Source organism: Cetorhinus maximus, chromosome 9 (genome assembly GCF_964194155.1).
Source record: "Cetorhinus maximus chromosome 9, sCetMax3.hap1.1, whole genome shotgun sequence".
In the NCBI taxonomy this organism is placed as follows: Eukaryota; Metazoa; Chordata; class Chondrichthyes; order Lamniformes; family Cetorhinidae; genus Cetorhinus; species Cetorhinus maximus.
The window spans coordinates 47,669,130-47,686,301 of NC_135887.1; the positions used below are offsets into that span (position 1 = coordinate 47,669,130).

General features: G+C 44.6%; 1 protein-coding gene across 4 annotated transcripts in view; it reads left to right on the forward strand.

The window, feature by feature from the left end:
* Window positions 1-3,247: 3,247 nt before the first annotated feature.
* LOC144684626 (cytochrome P450 2D6-like) overlaps window positions 3,248-17,172 on the forward strand; it is a 46,562-nt gene continuing 32,637 nt past the window's right edge. For all 4 annotated transcript variants that reach the window (XM_078548652.1, XM_078548650.1, XM_078548651.1 and 1 more), the window contains exons 1-3: window positions 3,248-3,543; window positions 9,414-9,582; window positions 15,044-15,196. In XM_078548652.1, coding sequence (XP_078404778.1) covers window positions 3,295-3,543; window positions 9,414-9,582; window positions 15,044-15,196 — 571 coding nt within the window. In that variant the 5' untranslated portion in view covers window positions 3,248-3,294. The remainder of the gene's footprint in view (window positions 3,544-9,413; window positions 9,583-15,043; window positions 15,197-17,172) is intronic.

Here is a 17,172-nt window from a genome sequence, read left to right on the forward strand (position 1 = left end):
CCCTTGCTGGTATCTGCTCCTCTGTAAATCTCGGGCTGAAGTTTACACGGCCAAAACGGGACATCCATAGTCCCACCACAGTTAAAGCTTTGTGGTGATATTGGGTCACGAGCTCAACGTCATCTCACTGGTCCGCCATAATACAGTAGACAGGTAGGTTCCAAAATTGGCACCCCATCCGCCATTTTGAAATCAGTAATTGAGAGCTGATTTAGGTAGTTAACAGTCCAATTGGTTGCAATAAAGTGTTGCCCACGTTATAAGGTGGGTGCATGGGAAACATGGCCGGTGCGACTCACGTTTCTTTTCAAGGGCTGGTGAAAAGGCAGATATAAAGACTGCAATTGGGACTATACTTGACCTTCTCCTCAATGTCTGTCAGGATGGCAAAGTTGGGGACACCGCCTCCAGACCTTTTCCTTTCTCAGGCATTGTGCGCCCTCTTCTCCTGCAATTAAAGAGGGAGGTTGTAATGATGATTCTGTGCTCCAATCATCCCTTCAAATGTGTGGCCATTGTGCACTTTGTCAGCAGTACACTATTCTCAATGTTCCTTGCCAACTAAGAGGTGTGCTAGTTCCCAACCCCCTTCATAACCCCTGTTGCCATACAGAGTGGCATGTCTGCTTCATGCCTCCTCACACACTTGGGCAACATGCAAGACAATTCCATAATGGACCCAAATTACACCCTTCCATATATGTCCATCTCCAGAATGTGACACACTCACCCTTGCAGATCTCAAAAGGTCATTTGAGCCTTTTGGGACACTGCAGCCAGGTTTGCTGGATGACCGGTAGGCTGCTGACCTCCACTACGACTTCCATCCAGACTGCTCTTGTCTGGTTCGGAGACCTCCTCTTCCCATCAGCAGGCATGAGGACTCCCTGCCTATCACCTACAGCCTGGAGGAGAACTTGCAGGGAGTCATTGTCAAACCTTGGGGTCGTCCTTGGTCTGGGACCCTCCCCAGCTCCTGGCTCCATTCTCTCGGCCATCTGTGGAGAGACAAAGAGAGTTAACAACCTGATGTTCAGTATTACCATAATCATCATGGGAAAGGGTCAGCTACATTTCAATGTTATTTCTTCCCTGACAAGGGTCCTGAATGCTTCCAAACTAGAAAACTCTTGCACATATATAAAGAAGCTCTTGCCTACTGCAATAGTTCAGATTCTTTACCACAAAGTTCTGATGTACCCAAACAATGTTTCCTGGCGCGGCTGCCCTGAATTCTGTGCCAGTAGCCCCTACAAATGGGTGGCCATGACCTCCTTCTGGGTCACGGCCTGCTCCCTCTGTTTCTGGATGTCCAGCAAACAGTAGCCAATTCTATGCACTGCCCACCATTTCCTGATGCTGTTTGTCAGTCCACCACTGGACGGCTGTTAATTGGCTGCTACATGTGTTATACACTGTTTGTCAGAGGCGGGGGAGCGAGCCAGCAATCCACTGACTTCCGGCGTGGGTTGCCGCCGACTGCCGAGGCACATGAAATTCAACTCCTCTTCTCCTCTCTATCTCTCGCTCCATGTTTAAGATGCTCCTTAAAATCTACCACTTTGGCCAAACTTTCGGCTATCTGCCCTAATCCATGTGGCTTGGTGTTAAATTTTCTTTGATAATGATCTTATAAAGCACATTGGGATGTCTTACAATTTTAAAGGTGCTTTATAAATGCAATGTGTTGTTATTATTGAAATGGATGCAGGCTCTCAGTTCTGCCGAAGGGTCATGAAGACCCGAGGCGTTGGCTGATTTCTTCTCCGCCGATGCTGCCGGACCTGCTGAGTTTTTCCGGGTGGTTCTGTTTTTGTTTTGGATTTCCAGCATCCGCAGTAGCTTTTAGCTTTTTGTCTTTATCCAAATATAGAGCCTCTCCTGCTGTGAGCACAGATTGGGAATCTATGGAGTATCACTGAAAGAACAGCCCACAGTGACTGGATTACTGCCAAGGTAACATCAGACTTTTTCAATAGTTGGCCTTTCACCAGTGTGCCAAGATCATTACGGACATAAATTTCATGATAATGAAGGAAGCCCTCAACATCCTTTCACCTGCAAAAGCAAGGTGTGTGTCCTGATGGGTGGGCACAGGATATCTTGTGCAACCTAACCCTGCTTGGAAACCCTCCAAAGCACTTCAGAATTTGTCCAATACATCTCATTAGGAAATTCATTGGTGCCAGTAATGGTGCTGGGAAAAACAAGGTCAATTATTTACAATTGGCATCACAGGCTCACGTCAATCCATGTAGAGGTTCTGTTGAATAGAAAGTACACTGGCGTGCAAGATAGGTGGGGTTAGGCAAAGCTTCTGATCATCCATTTTACACCACGGCAACAATCAGCTAGAACTTCAAAACCCAGGCTTGTCTCTCCAGGATTTCCCTACAGATTTGATTATGAAGCAAAAATTGTGTCACGTCCAATTGATCTGATCCAGTTTCTAATTATAAAATGTCAGATTGCTGGGCCAGGTTGTTTGACATATACTTTACTTAAAGACCTGAAAGTGAAACTGGAAAGTGGCTTAACAGAATAACAGTGCAACAATTTCACCAGAGAGGATGAAGGATCAGGGCACGGGCTGATGGGTGATTTTAATATTTTCTAACTTTACACAGCTTTCCCTTCACTGAAGGCACAATGTCCCAGTTTGCATTGCATTATCTTTAGGTCACAGGGAGGGACGATCCTTGCCCATGAGAGTAAAATGTTGTGCTCGATGTTGGAAAAGGGTCTGGAAAGAACTTTGATCATAATAATCTACACAGTTATTCCTATTAGTAATATTAGAGAACCAAAGCTGAACAGGTTGGTATGACACTCCACTGGGCACTTTATAAGCAAAGCAAGAACACTTTCAAAATATAGGAGTTTGTGCCTGTTACAATAGCAAGTAGAGGAAGAATCAATATTTGTCTGAATGTCATAAATAACATCTCTGGCCTATTTAGGGTTTAATCTGGGCCCCATCTGAGTGTGTCAGTTGAATTTACAAAACTCAGGAACACAGAACTCGTTGGAATTACTGTCACGTTATGCGTTGAAAACCTTATTAATCAAACTCTGTTTGAAGAAGGGATTTAGGGAGACAATTTAAACAAGAGTAAAGAAGTGATTGATCTTTAGTAGGTTTTTTATTGATATAGCTTACATATATAGACGCCTGAATTGATAAACTAAAGTAATGTGGCGCTGTAATAAAGTGCTGAGTATTACTTAAAACGGGATGGTCTCTCCCAGTAAAACTTTGCAGCAGAACTCACTGACACTCAGCTGGCAGACTGAATGGAATTTGTTCTTTGCTTGTTGGCTGCAGGTCAAGTGTTTTTCTGTCTGGTAAACATGGAGCTCTCAGCTTTCCCCGCGTTCCCGTTCACTGTGCTGGCCGTGTTCTTCGCCGTGTTTGCCCTGGCCTTTGACTTCATGAAGACACGGAAGAAGTGTCAGAACTACCCTCCCGGGCCCAGGGGTTTGCCTTTTATTGGGAACATTCTTCAGGTAGACTTGAGCAACCCTCACCTGTCGTTTGCAAAGGTAAAGCACAAATGGTGAGATAAGAGTGAATGGGGCTGGCTGAAGGTGAGGGATCCAGGTCTGTGGATCACATTTAACCCTCTCAGTTCTTTTTCCTCCCTTGTATTTGGGTTACCTCTTTCACCCGTCTCTCTCTATTTCTGTCCTACGTCTAATTTTTTTTCCCATCTGTTCCTCTTCCTCTCCAATTTTTCTTTAATCGTTTCTCTTTTTATTTTTGCTTTCTTTAAGATCTTGCTTTCCCTAGTGGAGTCAAGTGTAACTTCTGTGTTCAATGTTGTCTTATTCCAGATTCTGACCGAGTGGACAGCTGAATAATGAGAGAGAGTGGCCCCATTCCAGAGATCACATTTCTCCCTCTCGATCAATCTCTCTTCCCCTCTAATTGTTTATTTTCTGAGTTGCTTCTCTTCTGCTGCCTTCTATCTCCATCCTGTTTGTCTCTCTTTCGCCTCAGTTTTTCCTACTGTATCCGACTGATCATTCTTCTCTCCATACTCTTTCTTTAATATGATCAAGTATAACATTTGTGTTTAATGTACACTTGTTCTGGTTTTAAATTGAATTACAGTCACAATGTTGAAAATGAACATAGGTTCTTAAAACTATAACTAATGTAGTTTTGTAAAAGTATATGTTTTGAGCGCAAGTTGTTTAAACTTGGCTTGTATCTCCTTCAATATGGTGATCTAATCGAGACACTTTAAGTTGTATAAGGATCCGGCAGAGTAGATATAAAGGAACCAGCTCCTCTGGTGGGGTAATCCAGAACAAGGGAGCATAATTTTAAGATTAGAACCAGACCATTCAGGAGTGAAATCAAAAAGCACTTTTTCAAAAGGGTAGTAGAAATCAAAGTAGAAATCTGGAACTCTTTCCCATAAAAGGCTGTGGATAGTGGGATACTGAAAGTTTTAAGACTGTGATCGATAGATCACAATGGCTGAAACCATCAGTGAACAGTGTGGCAAAAACAGAAAAATAGCTGGAAAAACTCAGCAGGTCTGACAGCATCTGTGGAGAGGAACACAGTTAACGTTTCGAGTCTGTATGACTCATCATCAGAACAGTTCTGACGAAGAGTCATACAGACTCGAAACGCTAACTCTGTCTTCCTCTCCACAGATGCTGTCAGACCTGCTGAGTTTTTCCAGCTATTTTTGTTTTTGTTTCAGATTTCCAGCATCCGCAGTATTTTGCTTTTATCTTAGTGAACAGTGGGGGCTGGGAGGGAATGTTAAGGGAATAGCTGTGACTTTTTGGACTTGGCAGAAATGGCTGCCCTTGGCTGAGGAGCCCGAGGACCAAGATCTCAGGCCTGGTCTTTAAAATATATCTGATTCAGGTGTCACGTGTGGGCAGTTTCTTTCATTGTGGTGCAGATGATGGAAAAGTTGGAGGAGTCCACAGTTATCTCCACAGAAGGCCTGAAGAGCGTCTACTTCAAAGTTTTCATGACTTAATCATGCTTTCATACAGACCAATGGAGGCCATGCCCAGCATCGACATTACAATACAGTCACATACTGACACCCATACAGTCACCTCCAAAGCCAGCACAAGGGGGAGCTTCTGGTCCATGCCTATCAGGCATTAGATGCACATCACATTAGAGCAGATGTAGGCCCTTTAAGGATATCAGCTTCATGAAGATGATGCTACCTGAATCCTCAAGGTTTCTATTGATACAGCCCCAGCAACAAGAGGGTGTTAGAGATATAAAAAATTAGATGGATGGCTGTTTGAGAGCAATTAAGGCAATATTCCCTGTAGAAAAACACTACTTCAGCTCATCTGCTGCTGAAACCCTTATTCATGTCTTTGTTATCTCTAGACTTGACTATTCCAGCACACCCCAACCAGCCTCCCACATTCCACCTCGTGTAAGCTTGACACCTCCCAAAATTCTGTTGCCCATATCATTACTCACACCAAGTCCTGTTCACCTATCACCCCTGTGTTTATTGATAAGCAACATCTCAATTTTAAAACTTTCATCCTTAGTTTTAAATCCCTCCATGGCCTCACCCCTCCTTATCTCTGAATGTCGTCCAGCCCTACAAGCCTCCAGGATTTCTGAGCTCCTCTAATTCTGATCCATTAAGCATTCTGAATTTAATTGCTTCAGTCTTGGTGACCATGCCTTCAGCTGCCTAGGCCCTAAACTTTGGAATCCCTTCTCTAAACCTCTCCACCTCTAAACTTCTCCTTCTTCCATAAGACCTACATCTTTGATTGGGTTTTTGGTCAACTGCCCTAACATCTCCTTATGTGGCTCAGTGTCATATTTTGTTTTATTCTGCTTCTGTGAAACACCTTGGGACATTTTATTATGTTTAAGATGCTGTATGATTACAAGTTGTTTTTAGTGGTGTTGGTGTGTAAAGTAGCAGGTGGATTGCATAAAGTATGCTGCTGGGTGGAAGGAGTGTGTCTAGGTGAGATAGACCCAGAAAGGGACCAGTATGCACGGGAACACTGACAGAGTTTATTCCATCATTGATCCAGGCTGGTTTGTCAATCAGTACTGTGGAGGACTGTGGACCAAGCGGTCTGGATCAGATTACTGAATCTGCCACAAAATGGCTGACTTGCGCTCAAAGCTCCATCATCACGTACATCACCTTGGACTGCCTCCTTGGGAATCTAATTAACTCCTGTGACTTGGAACCGCCATAAATCTGCAAGAAGTTTATATTTATAAAGCTATGACACGGTTACCAAAGCAACCTCCGTTTTAAAGCTGCTGTATGAGCTGTCCTAGAATGAAAGAAATAGAGGCAGGAATAGGCCATTTGGCCCTTTGAGCCTGCTCCACCTTTCAATATTTTAGCACAGACCTTCATAGTTTGGGTACAAACCAAGCATGTTCCCATAAGAAAGATCGATAGGGTATCCAAGATGGAATTCCCTGGATGACAAAGAAAATAGAGGATAAAATAAAACAGAAAAAGCAGGTTTTTAACAAGTGTTAGGACCAGGAACAAAGTTGACAACCAACAAGAATGCACAAAGTCCAGAGGATAAGGATATAAGGGCAGAGAGAACACAGAAATGAAAGACTTGCATTTATATAGCATCTTTCATGACCGCAAGATATCCTAAAGTGTTTTGCAGCACTTTGAAACATAATCACTGTTGTAATGTAGGAAATGTGGCAGCCAATGTGCTGATGAACAGATAACCTGTTTCTGTGATGTTGATTGAGGAATAAATATTGGCCAGGGCACTGGGGAGAACTTCCCTGCTCTTCTTCAAAGTAGTGTTGTAAGATCATTGTCATCCTCCTGAGAGGGCAGATAGGGCTCTTTCATCCACAAGAATGCACCCCTCCGACAGTGCAGCACTCCCTCAGGTCTACGCTGGACTGTCAGTGTAAATTTTTGTGCTCAAGTTCCAGAGTAGGTCTTGAACCCACAACCTTAGAACAGCCATAAAACTATGAAAGTTTATATTCAAAGTTATGACATAGTTACTAAAGCAGCCTTCACTTTAAACTTTGATGGGAACAAAAGAGCATAAGAAATTCGAGCAGGAGAAGGTCACTTGGTCCTTTGAGCCCATTCTGCCCTTCACTATTTCAGCACAGGTTTTCATGGTAAGAGTGCTACTAACTGTCACCACACTCCTGTACTGCAGTGAGACCTGCACTGGGTATAAGAGTGCTGGAGAAATTCCATCAGAAATGCCTTCACTGCATCCTCCGGATTCAATGGGAGGACCATCAAACTAATGTTAGTATCTTTCTTGAAACCAGCTCCACAAGCATTCAGGCAAAACTCCTGCAAAATCAACGTTGATGAACTAAACATGGTGTTCGGATGGTCGAAAACAGTCTTCCCTGCCTGGTCCTGTATTCTCAGCTTTCTAATGGGCAATGCTCCAGGGGAGGACAAAGAAAAGGCTTCCAATTCGCTCTGAAAATCTCCTTGAAGTGTGGCAGCTTTGACATTAATGACTGGGAGGAGCTTGCTACCAATTGTTCAAAATGGCGACAGCTTGTCCATCAAGCTGCATCACGTTTTGCTTGCTGCTGATTGACAATTACCCTAGCCAATCAGCAAGTGGTTTTTGGTAAAGTCGGCCAGTCAAGGGGTAGTGCAGGGCGCCATCTTTCTACTTCCTGCTCCACGGACCATGTTGTTGCCTCTCGTTCCACTGGCCAACCTTGCTGCCTCCTGCTCCGCGGCACTTGTTCTATCCTGCTCCATGGTCCTTCCCGATTACCAAACCCCTTATTAATTCATGTTCGCCACCTTTCAGGCCACCCCTCACCGAAGCTCTCATTCACAGCAAAGGCTCGGCCACAAGGGTGGCGAGCACATAGCAACAAGGGGTTCAGCTATCAGGAGGAGGTCAGGAAGGACCGCAGAGTTGGATGGAGCGAGTACCGCAGAATGGGATGGAGGCAGCAAGGATGAGTCGCAGAGCAGTAGCAGCCCGTGAAGGGCCACCGCTCAACACTTTAACGGAGGAGTCCTACCAGTAAGTTATGACTGATGCTAAATCATGGCAACTAAATAATGGCAATGGTTAATCCTGTGATGGCTTTTTTCATGCTTCCTGATGAGAAAAATTCTTTTGTTTTATTTTCCTCTCCCGAGAAATTTTCCATAGAGTTTATGTTTTGCCATTATGTGATTCTTTGGGTGTGGCTGATACACAAAATCAGAAAAACCAAAAGCACTTGAAATGATTGAACACAGCACCATTAATAAAGTTGTGTCTGTGTAATGTATTCATACATGTGAGGTGAGGAGATAAATGTCATTGTGCCCTTTGTAACACATTGTTTGTGCACCACCTTACTATGGTTTATGGTCTGGTTTCCACTTTGAATAGTACTTAGATCTCTCTTCAGGTAGTAAGTGGCCTAATCTGTATCAGGATAGCTTTCCTTGACTTATGAGTAACTTAGGTCTAACTCAAGTAGGTTTCTTCAAAAACTACTTTATTTACACTGTGATACATAATAAGCTTCAAGGTCAGTATATCTCTCTTTTGTACAGACGATTCCATCTTATCTTCTTAGTCTTTTGCACATGACTGCTGATGTCACTGTTACATCATAGTACACATCACTATCTCATTACCATAACTATTATCCCATTATTCTTCACTTTTGACTTAAGTCAATCAATTTGGCTTCAACTGATATGGATTTCCAGTTCAAAAAATCATTGAAGCATCTACATGTCAACTGGCTCCACTTAATTCCAACCGGTTCCAGTTTGCCTTCCAACTTGTTCCAGCAGAACAAGTTAACTTGTTCCAATAAGAATCAAACGGTTACAGATAAAGTCAACTGGGTAAGTGGAAATACAACTGGTTTCCCGTTATGTGCCAGTTATCCGGTTGCATCCAGTTGAACCAGCCAATGAGTCAACATTCCAGTTAAAGTCAGCTGGACAAGTGGGGATGCCAACTGGTTTCCCATTATAATCTCCATTTATTCCTGTTGTATCCATTTAAAGCAGTTTGTGGCCTGTAAATTGCAGTCAAGGCCAGTTATGACCAGTTGATTTGCCGACTGGTTTCGACTTGTCTGGATTTGTGCATGGCTAAGGTATTGTGGCATTTATCAGATTCAGGATCAGATTCACGGTCAGTTGGATGGGGGCTGAACTGAGGAAAACAATCACGGCAAATGAAGAATCCGATCCCACCCTTGCCCATCACATACAATGACACATGGGCTGGAATGCCAACCTGAACTGGGACGGGGCTACAGGATAGGTTGTGTCTGTTGGAATCATTCCAAAATGCAGTACCTCTGATCAATGTTGTTTCTGACCCATAAGTGATCATTGTCAAACCTACAATGGAGTCATGTTTTCCCCCCACTTAATTCTGTTTTTTCCAATTTTAAGCTGTGCAAGAACTATGGCAATGTGGTCAGTGTACAACTTGGATGGACAAACACCGTGATACTGAACGGCTACGAAACCCTAAAAGAGGCACTGGTGAAGAAATCAGAGGATTTTGCTGACCGGCCAGCCTTACCAGTATATGAAGATGTGTTTAAGCACACAGGAGAAGGTATCTATGTTCCAGGCTTCAGAGACAGTCTCAGGAACCAGGGGGAACGAGGTGGTTCTTGTTTCAACTGAATGGTTACATTCATTGGTTCTGTTTTTCTAATTGACTTTAGTTGTTTCTGTTGATAATCAACACAGTACCATCTTCCAGCCTTCAGCAATTCTGTCATGTCAGAGGGGAACTGATCTCAATGTGTTCAGGGGAACCGATGTCAGTGTGCTCCTGAGATTGATATAATCATGAAGGGGTTGTTCCCACTAACAGGAATATTCTGCAGACCACCACATTGTGGAAAGGAAGTGGAGAAAAAATGTCAACAGAAATGTGAAATGAGTTAAGGGCAGAGAATATTAATCATGGGAGATTTTAACTTAGGTCCAGATTTTCACTCCCAGGTTGGGAGCGCAGAGACAGGATATCATTCCATTCTGCCAACCCTGACTCAGGAAAAGGAGGCCCACAAGGTTGGATTTGTTCCGGGAGTGGGGGAGGGGGGGATGCTGAAGGTGGTGGAGGGGGGGGGTGTGGCGGAGGGGGCGGGGGGGAGTGGAAAGGCTGGGGGGTGGGTGGAAGGCCTGCCTCTGTACTCCAACACTTTGTTAAGGTTTTAAAAAATGATTAAGATAAAAAAAGGCCCTCCAGTCCTCACTCCTGACCCCCACCCCCCCCCAACAATCCCCATGCCTATCTATGCCAACCTGTGCAACTTCATGCCACCCACACGCCTATGGCCCCTCATAATCCCTATGGCAACCCATGCCGTTCTACCCACCCCCATGGCTCCTCATACCTTCTATGCCACTCTATGTCCCTATACCCACCACCATGGCCCCTCATACCCCCATGTCACCCTTTGCCCCTCTACCCACCATGGCCCCTCATATCCTCTATGCCAACCCATGCCCCCACTCATCCCCGTGGCCTTTTATAGCTCCTATGCCAACTTAGTGACAACTCATGCCAATTCATGCCTCCCACCTACCACCCTTTTCCCTTATCCCCACCAAGCCATCTCATCTCGTCTCCACCATGGGCAAACATCAGGAGCCATGCTGCCATAAAATAGTTGTGTCTATTGATGATATCACTACTAAAAAATTACTCTGATAAAAAAAAATCAATGCAGTGAAATTCCTTCAAGTAATCTCTTATGAAAACAAACATTTTACTTAAATGCTTGATCTCTTATGAAAACAAACTTTTCTACTCTATAACCACTTGGAGCTGTCAATAAAACTGCTCACTTAACAGGCACCCCATTGTGCTAATCTTAGGTTGTAAAATCAGTCATGCAGTATAATCCCTATAATGAAAATGCTCAGGCTTATGTCAACAGGCAGAGTGAAATAGCAGGCACTGATTTATTTTTTAAACTCCACACATTAATTTTAAAAAATTATGACTAGCAAAGTTAAATCCCTTGACAGCTTTGACAGTTCCGGTGAGTTTTGACAATCCTTCGACAGCTTTGACTGCTTGACAGTTCTGACAATTCCAATGAAGTTATGCAGTTTTTATGCACAATCATGTCTACTTTTAACAGTCCCAAAGGGTATCTTACCTACCGCAAAGTGTGCCTTATCTCTTCCAAAGGGTGTCTTACCTCTCCAAAAGGGTGTCTCAGGACCATATCCAAAGCGGTATCTTACCCCTCCAGAAGGGTACCCTGGCTATCCAAGCAAATCCACAAGACCTAATGTGCACACTTCTGGTTTCAGGCACCTACCTCACCAAAATCACATGATTGGAGGCAACTGCTGATTTATATGGGCAGCTGCCTCCATGAGTAATGGATGTACAGTTTATAACCTGCTCCCATCACCCCCCCTCCCCCCCCCCCCCCCCCCCCCCCCCACCCCCCCACCCCCCTCGCTAAAATGGTGGAGTCTGTGTTCAGGGGCAGGACTTCTGGATTCTACTGACATTTTTATACAGTTAGAGAACTTTTCAGTCTGTGTGAAAATTCAGGCCTCAATGTTGGTGGTAGGAAATATAATGGATGCCTTACTCAAAGGGGGAATTAAAAAAATCTGAAACCTGAAAATATAATAAAGAATTGCCAGTACAAATTCCAAAATGGAAGATCATGCTTAACCAACCTTACTGAGTTTTTGAAGAGGTAGAAAGGGTAGATAAAAGCAAGTAGGAGATATAGGCCCTGAACTTCCATGGAATGATAATTAGAGTCAGATTGCCACTCTGATCCTAGCTACTTACCTAAAATCTGCCACTCCTTTCCCACTCGATCTTCCTATTCAGGCCGGATGAGAAGAGTGTAGTGCAGTGGGTTCCCAAGGCCTTGTGTCAAGGGCAGGAGAGACTAGAGCATCAGCTGCCATAAAACAAAACAAGTAAGTTTAAAGATCCAGCCACTTTGAGAAGCCAGGAAAAGGTTTGTAAGGTAAGTGAATAGGATTGAGAAGTGGGCAGGGGTGGGGGGGTGGGGGTGGGGGGGTAGTCAGTTGGTCAGGGGAAGGGGTCAGTTGGTCAGGGGGTGTTGGTTGGTCGGGTGGTCAGTGGGTGGATCGAGTGTTTGGAGTGGGCCAGGTGTTCAGGGGGTCAGGGGGGCAGATGGTTAGGGGGGGGTGGGAGTTGGGTGGTCAGTGTTGGTGGGGTCAGGTGGCCAGTGGGGGTTGGGGAAAGGGTGGGGGTTGGGGAAAGGGTGGTCAGTGGGGAGGGTCGGGTATTTGGGGGAGTCAGGTGGTCGGGTGGGGTTTGGATATTCGGGTGAGTTGGATGGTTAGTGGAGGGGGTTGGTCAGTGGGGGTGCTGTCGGATGATTGGGCAGAGGTGTCGGGTGGTCAGTGAAGGTGTTCTGGGTGGGGTCGGGTGGTTGGGACGGGTGGGATTGGGTGGTTGGGGGGTAGGGGTCAGGTGGTCAGTGGGAGGTGGTGTGGGTTAGGTGGTCAGTGGGGAGAGTCGGGTGTTTGGACTGGCGTTCAGGTGTTCAAGGGAGTTGGTGGTCAGTGTGGGGTGGTGAGAATGGTCAATGTGGAGCGTTGGATGTTTGGGGGGAGGTAGGGTTGTCAGGGGGGTTTGGGTGTTTGGAGGGGTTGGGTGGTCAGAGTGGGGAAGGTTGGTCAGTGGGATATGGTCTATGGAGGGGGGGGTCAGGTGGTCCCATGGAGGGCTCAGAGGTAGTCAGAGGTGGTGGTGGGGATGGGAGAATAGTCGGAGAAGTCCCGTGGGGGGCTGGGGAAGTCCCATTGGGAGACTGGAGGCTAGTTGGGGAGGATCAGTGGGAGGGTGAGGCAAGTCCCGTATGGGGCCTGGGGCGGTGGGAATCAGTGCAATAGTTACTCAGGAGTTAGAAGTGGTTTTAATTCTTCTAAACTTTCCTGGATAAGACAGGTAAAAGTGGTAAGACAATTGGAAACATTTGTGATTTATATCATACTTTTGGATGGTTCTGATTGCAGGGCAATCGCCCTTTGGATGTCTGAACTTCCTGGGCAATTGCCGGGCAATCCTGACCTGGGGACATCCGGTTGATGTGGCGGGGAGGGGTCCCCAGCTCATCTTTGGGGCACCCCCCAGTTACACTGCTCTGGAGCTCTCAAGTTTCCAAAATGCCTTCTTCGCTAAGCTACCACATAAGTAGATTCACGAGTAATGTCTGAATGTGTAGAATCAAGGGGACAAGAGGCAAATTGGATAGCAAGCCGGCTGCAAACCACAAACAGAGAGGAGTGGTTAAAGGTCATTAGCCAGATTGGCACATGGTGGGAAGTGGCTTTCCACAAGGATCGGTGCTGAGATCTCTGTTGTTCACCATTTATTAATGATTTGGATTTGGATCGGGAGTACAATTTCAAAATTTACAGATTCCACCAAATTATGGGGTCTAGTTAATAGAGAGGAGGAATGTGACAACATACAGGACTATGCGACTAATTTAATTGAATTAGAGCCAGATAGATTGCAAGGTTGAAATTATCAAGAGTTAGGCGTAAAGCAGACTTTTGAAATGGAGATGGACAAGCAAGGATGAGGGTTCTACAGATGAAATGTAAATGAAATTTGCATTTTTAGATAAGTGAAGGGGTTGTTTGATTTTCAAAGGGATGATAGGATGTTTATAACTAACAAGTTAAATAGGGCAAAGTTATTGTGTATTTTTCCTAAAAGGAAAGAGGCCATATTGACAATGAGAGATTTTTATATTACGGGAAAAGTAGATTTCCAAAGACATGTAGAACAATGGGATTTTACACATTAAAGGGAAAGAAATATATATAAAGAAGAATGGAAGGTTATGTGAGGGTGGCCGTGTAACATCCTGAAAGTTGCACCATGTAAAGCAGCCTTGGGGAAAAGCCTCTAGCTGCTTTTGCAGAGGTCAGCTATGTCCAGGAACTAAAGTTGTATTAAAAAGCCTTTGGAATTCCACTGTCAAGTGGGTGCATGTGGTAACCTTGCTGGATTGACGATTTGAATTTCAAATCTATTTTGGACTGTTGCCTTAAGGGAGGTGTATAGTTGGGAGTCAGGTTAATTAGGAATTTGGGGATTTGTTATAATATCAAGTAACTGTGATCTTCTGTCTGTGTTTGAATTCTTTTCTTTTGTTAATAAACATTTTATGTTAATTTTTTAAATCATTAAAGGTCTTAGTGAATTCACCACTTCTGAATTCAGTACACAAATCTCATAATATATACAAACTGCAAAACCATTGTGATAGTGTGGTCAGGTTTCCCTTGTGGATTAGGCCAGCCTGGCGCATATCATCTGCCACGTCATAATAAAATGTTAACTTGTATAGAACCATGGTTAGACCATGTACGGTGAACAGCTCATGGTCTCCAAATTATAAAAAGGCCATAGAGGCATTGGAGAAAGTGCAAGAAAGATTTACTAGAACATTACTAGAACTGAGAGGTTAGACCTATCAGGTAAGATTTAACAGAATCTGAATTTTTTCTTTGGGAAAGAGAAGACTGAAGCATGAACTGATAGAGGTCTTTAAGATTCTGAAAGGATGGAATTAAGTGAGGTAGATACATGAGGGTGAAAGGAATAGAAGAATGTGTTAATCGGTTTAGATGAAAAATGCTAGTAGAAGATTTGTGTGGAGCATAAATACCAGCATTGAACAGTTGGGCCAAATGGCTTATTTCTGTGCTGTAAATACTTTGCAATAGAACTGGTCTCCATGTGTCCAGAGAAACTGGTCTCAGTGCATCCTTTTCCTATGTTCTTAAACCACTGAAAATTCAATAGGCATTCCTGATCATTTGGACCAGAAAGTGAAAGGAAATTGTGGGAATGCTCCAGGGATATATTCTTCACTCAAAAATTGGGTTCATTTTAATTTACAAGCAGAGCAATGTAGAAGCTGTATATCTGACTCCTGTAACATTTCAGTTAACTTAACCAGTTGCAAACAATCTCAGACACATCTTAATAGTAAGATAGAAAATAACATAAGTAAATCCCTGATTCTGTTGTACCCCTGTAGGTATTGTCCTTGCAAGATATGGCCCCTGGTGGAGAGAGCAGAGGAAATTTTCACTTTCAACACTGAGAAACTTTGGGCTCGGGAAGAAATCTCTGGCTATGCGAATTGTAGAAGAGGCTGGATTTTTAATCAAAGAATTTGAAGATGAAAAAGGTGAGCAGATTCCAAGGTTATCGCTGTCTTCTCTCATTTTCAGACCAGTGTAGCTAATTTTACTCTTCAATGCGCCCTGTGTGCACCAGTTTCTCAACTGCTGACAAAAAGAAAACTGGGTGAAAGTTAGAGCTTTGGGACTCTCCCCCCGCCACCCCATTTGCTCTTGATGGGCATTTCATTGAATATTCTCCAACTCTTTGAGATGAGATCATTTCAATGCAAACCTCTAACACTCTTCCCATTGCCAGAGGTGGTCGGCTAGTCTCTTCAAATTGGATGGTCTGTAAAGGAGCTGCTGACAACCTGCTAGCACATCTGAAAAGTTTGTTCTTTTCATTTAAGATGCAGTTGGACTCCCTCACAGGGTTGGAGGCCTCTGGCAGCTGTTTCTGGTGGCAACCCAGAACCTAACAACGACAATTTGACCGAGTGTGGCATCAAGGAGCCTAGCAAAACTGGAGTCAATGGGAATCAGGGGGGAAACTCTCCACTGGTTGGAGTCATACCTAGCACAAAGGAAGATGGTTGTGGTTGTTGGAGGCCAGTCATCCCATCTCCAGGGCATCACTGCAGGAGTTCCTCAGGATAGTGTCCTCAGCCCAACCATCTTCAGCTGTTCCTTCCTTCTATCGTAAGGTCAGAAGTGGGGATGTCCGCTGATGATTGCATAATGTTCAGCACCATTCACGACTCCTCAGATACTGAAGCAGTCCATGTCCAAATGCAGCAAGACCTGGACAATATCCAGGCTTGGGCTGACAAGTGGCAAGTAACATTTGCGCCATGCAAGTGTCAGGCAATGACCATCTCCAACAAGAGAGAATCCAACCATCGTCCCTTGATGTTCAATAGCATTACCATCTCTGAATCTCCCACTATCAATATCCTGGGGGGTTACTATTGACCAGAAATTGAACTGGACTAGCCATATAAATACTGTGGCTACAAGAGCTTGACACCATCCAGGACAAAGCAGCCTGCTTGATTGGCACCACATCCACAAACAGTCACTCCCTCCACCACCGATGCACAGTAGCAGCAGTGTGTACCAGCTAGAAGATGCACTGCAGGAATTCACCAAGGCTTCTTAGACCTTCCAAACCCACAACCACAACCATCTAGAAGGATAAGGGCAGCAGATAGATGGGAACACCACCTCCTGGAAGTTCCCCTCCAAGTCACTCACCATTCTGACTTGGAAATATATCGCTGTTCCTTCACTGTTGCTGGGTCAAAATCCTGGAACTCCCTTCCTAACAGCACTTTTGGTGAACTACACCACATGGACTGCAGCAGTTCAAGAAGGCAGCTCACCACCACCTTCTCACTGTGCTGCTGCCCAAGAAAACTGGCCACCCCAGCAAGGTTTACGCCTGAAGGGGCGAGATCGGAAAAAGATCAAATGCTTGACCCAAGATGGTTTAAAGGTGGAGACAGAAGTGTTGAGGTGAGGAGGCATGTGAGGGAATTCCAGAGTTTAGGGACTTGGTGCCTGAAGGCACGGCCACCAGTGATGGGGTAAAGGAAGTGAGGGGATGCACAAGAAGACAGAGTTTGAGGAACACAGTTTTCAGAGGGTTCTGGTGTTGTGGGAGGTTACAGTGATGAGGAGGATTGGAGTCATGGAGCGTTAGGAACATGGGTAAGATTATTAAAATTGAGATGTTGGTGGACTGGGAGCCAATATAGGTCAGGTAACACAGGGCTAAAGGGTTAATGGGACTTTGTGTGTATTAGGATATTAGGATACAGACAGCAGAGTTTTGGATGAGTGGAAATTAATAGATGATGGAAAATGGGTGGCTGGCCAGGACAGTTTGTAAGTAGTGTTACGATCCCTATAACTCTCTTTGATCAGTGACCATTCTCCCTCCTGAGCTCTGCCTGGTAGCTCACAGAGGACCTGCAACCTTCTTCTCTCTGCTGACCACATCAGCTGCAGCCTTTCTTTCTATGAGGCCTCTCTCTCTCTC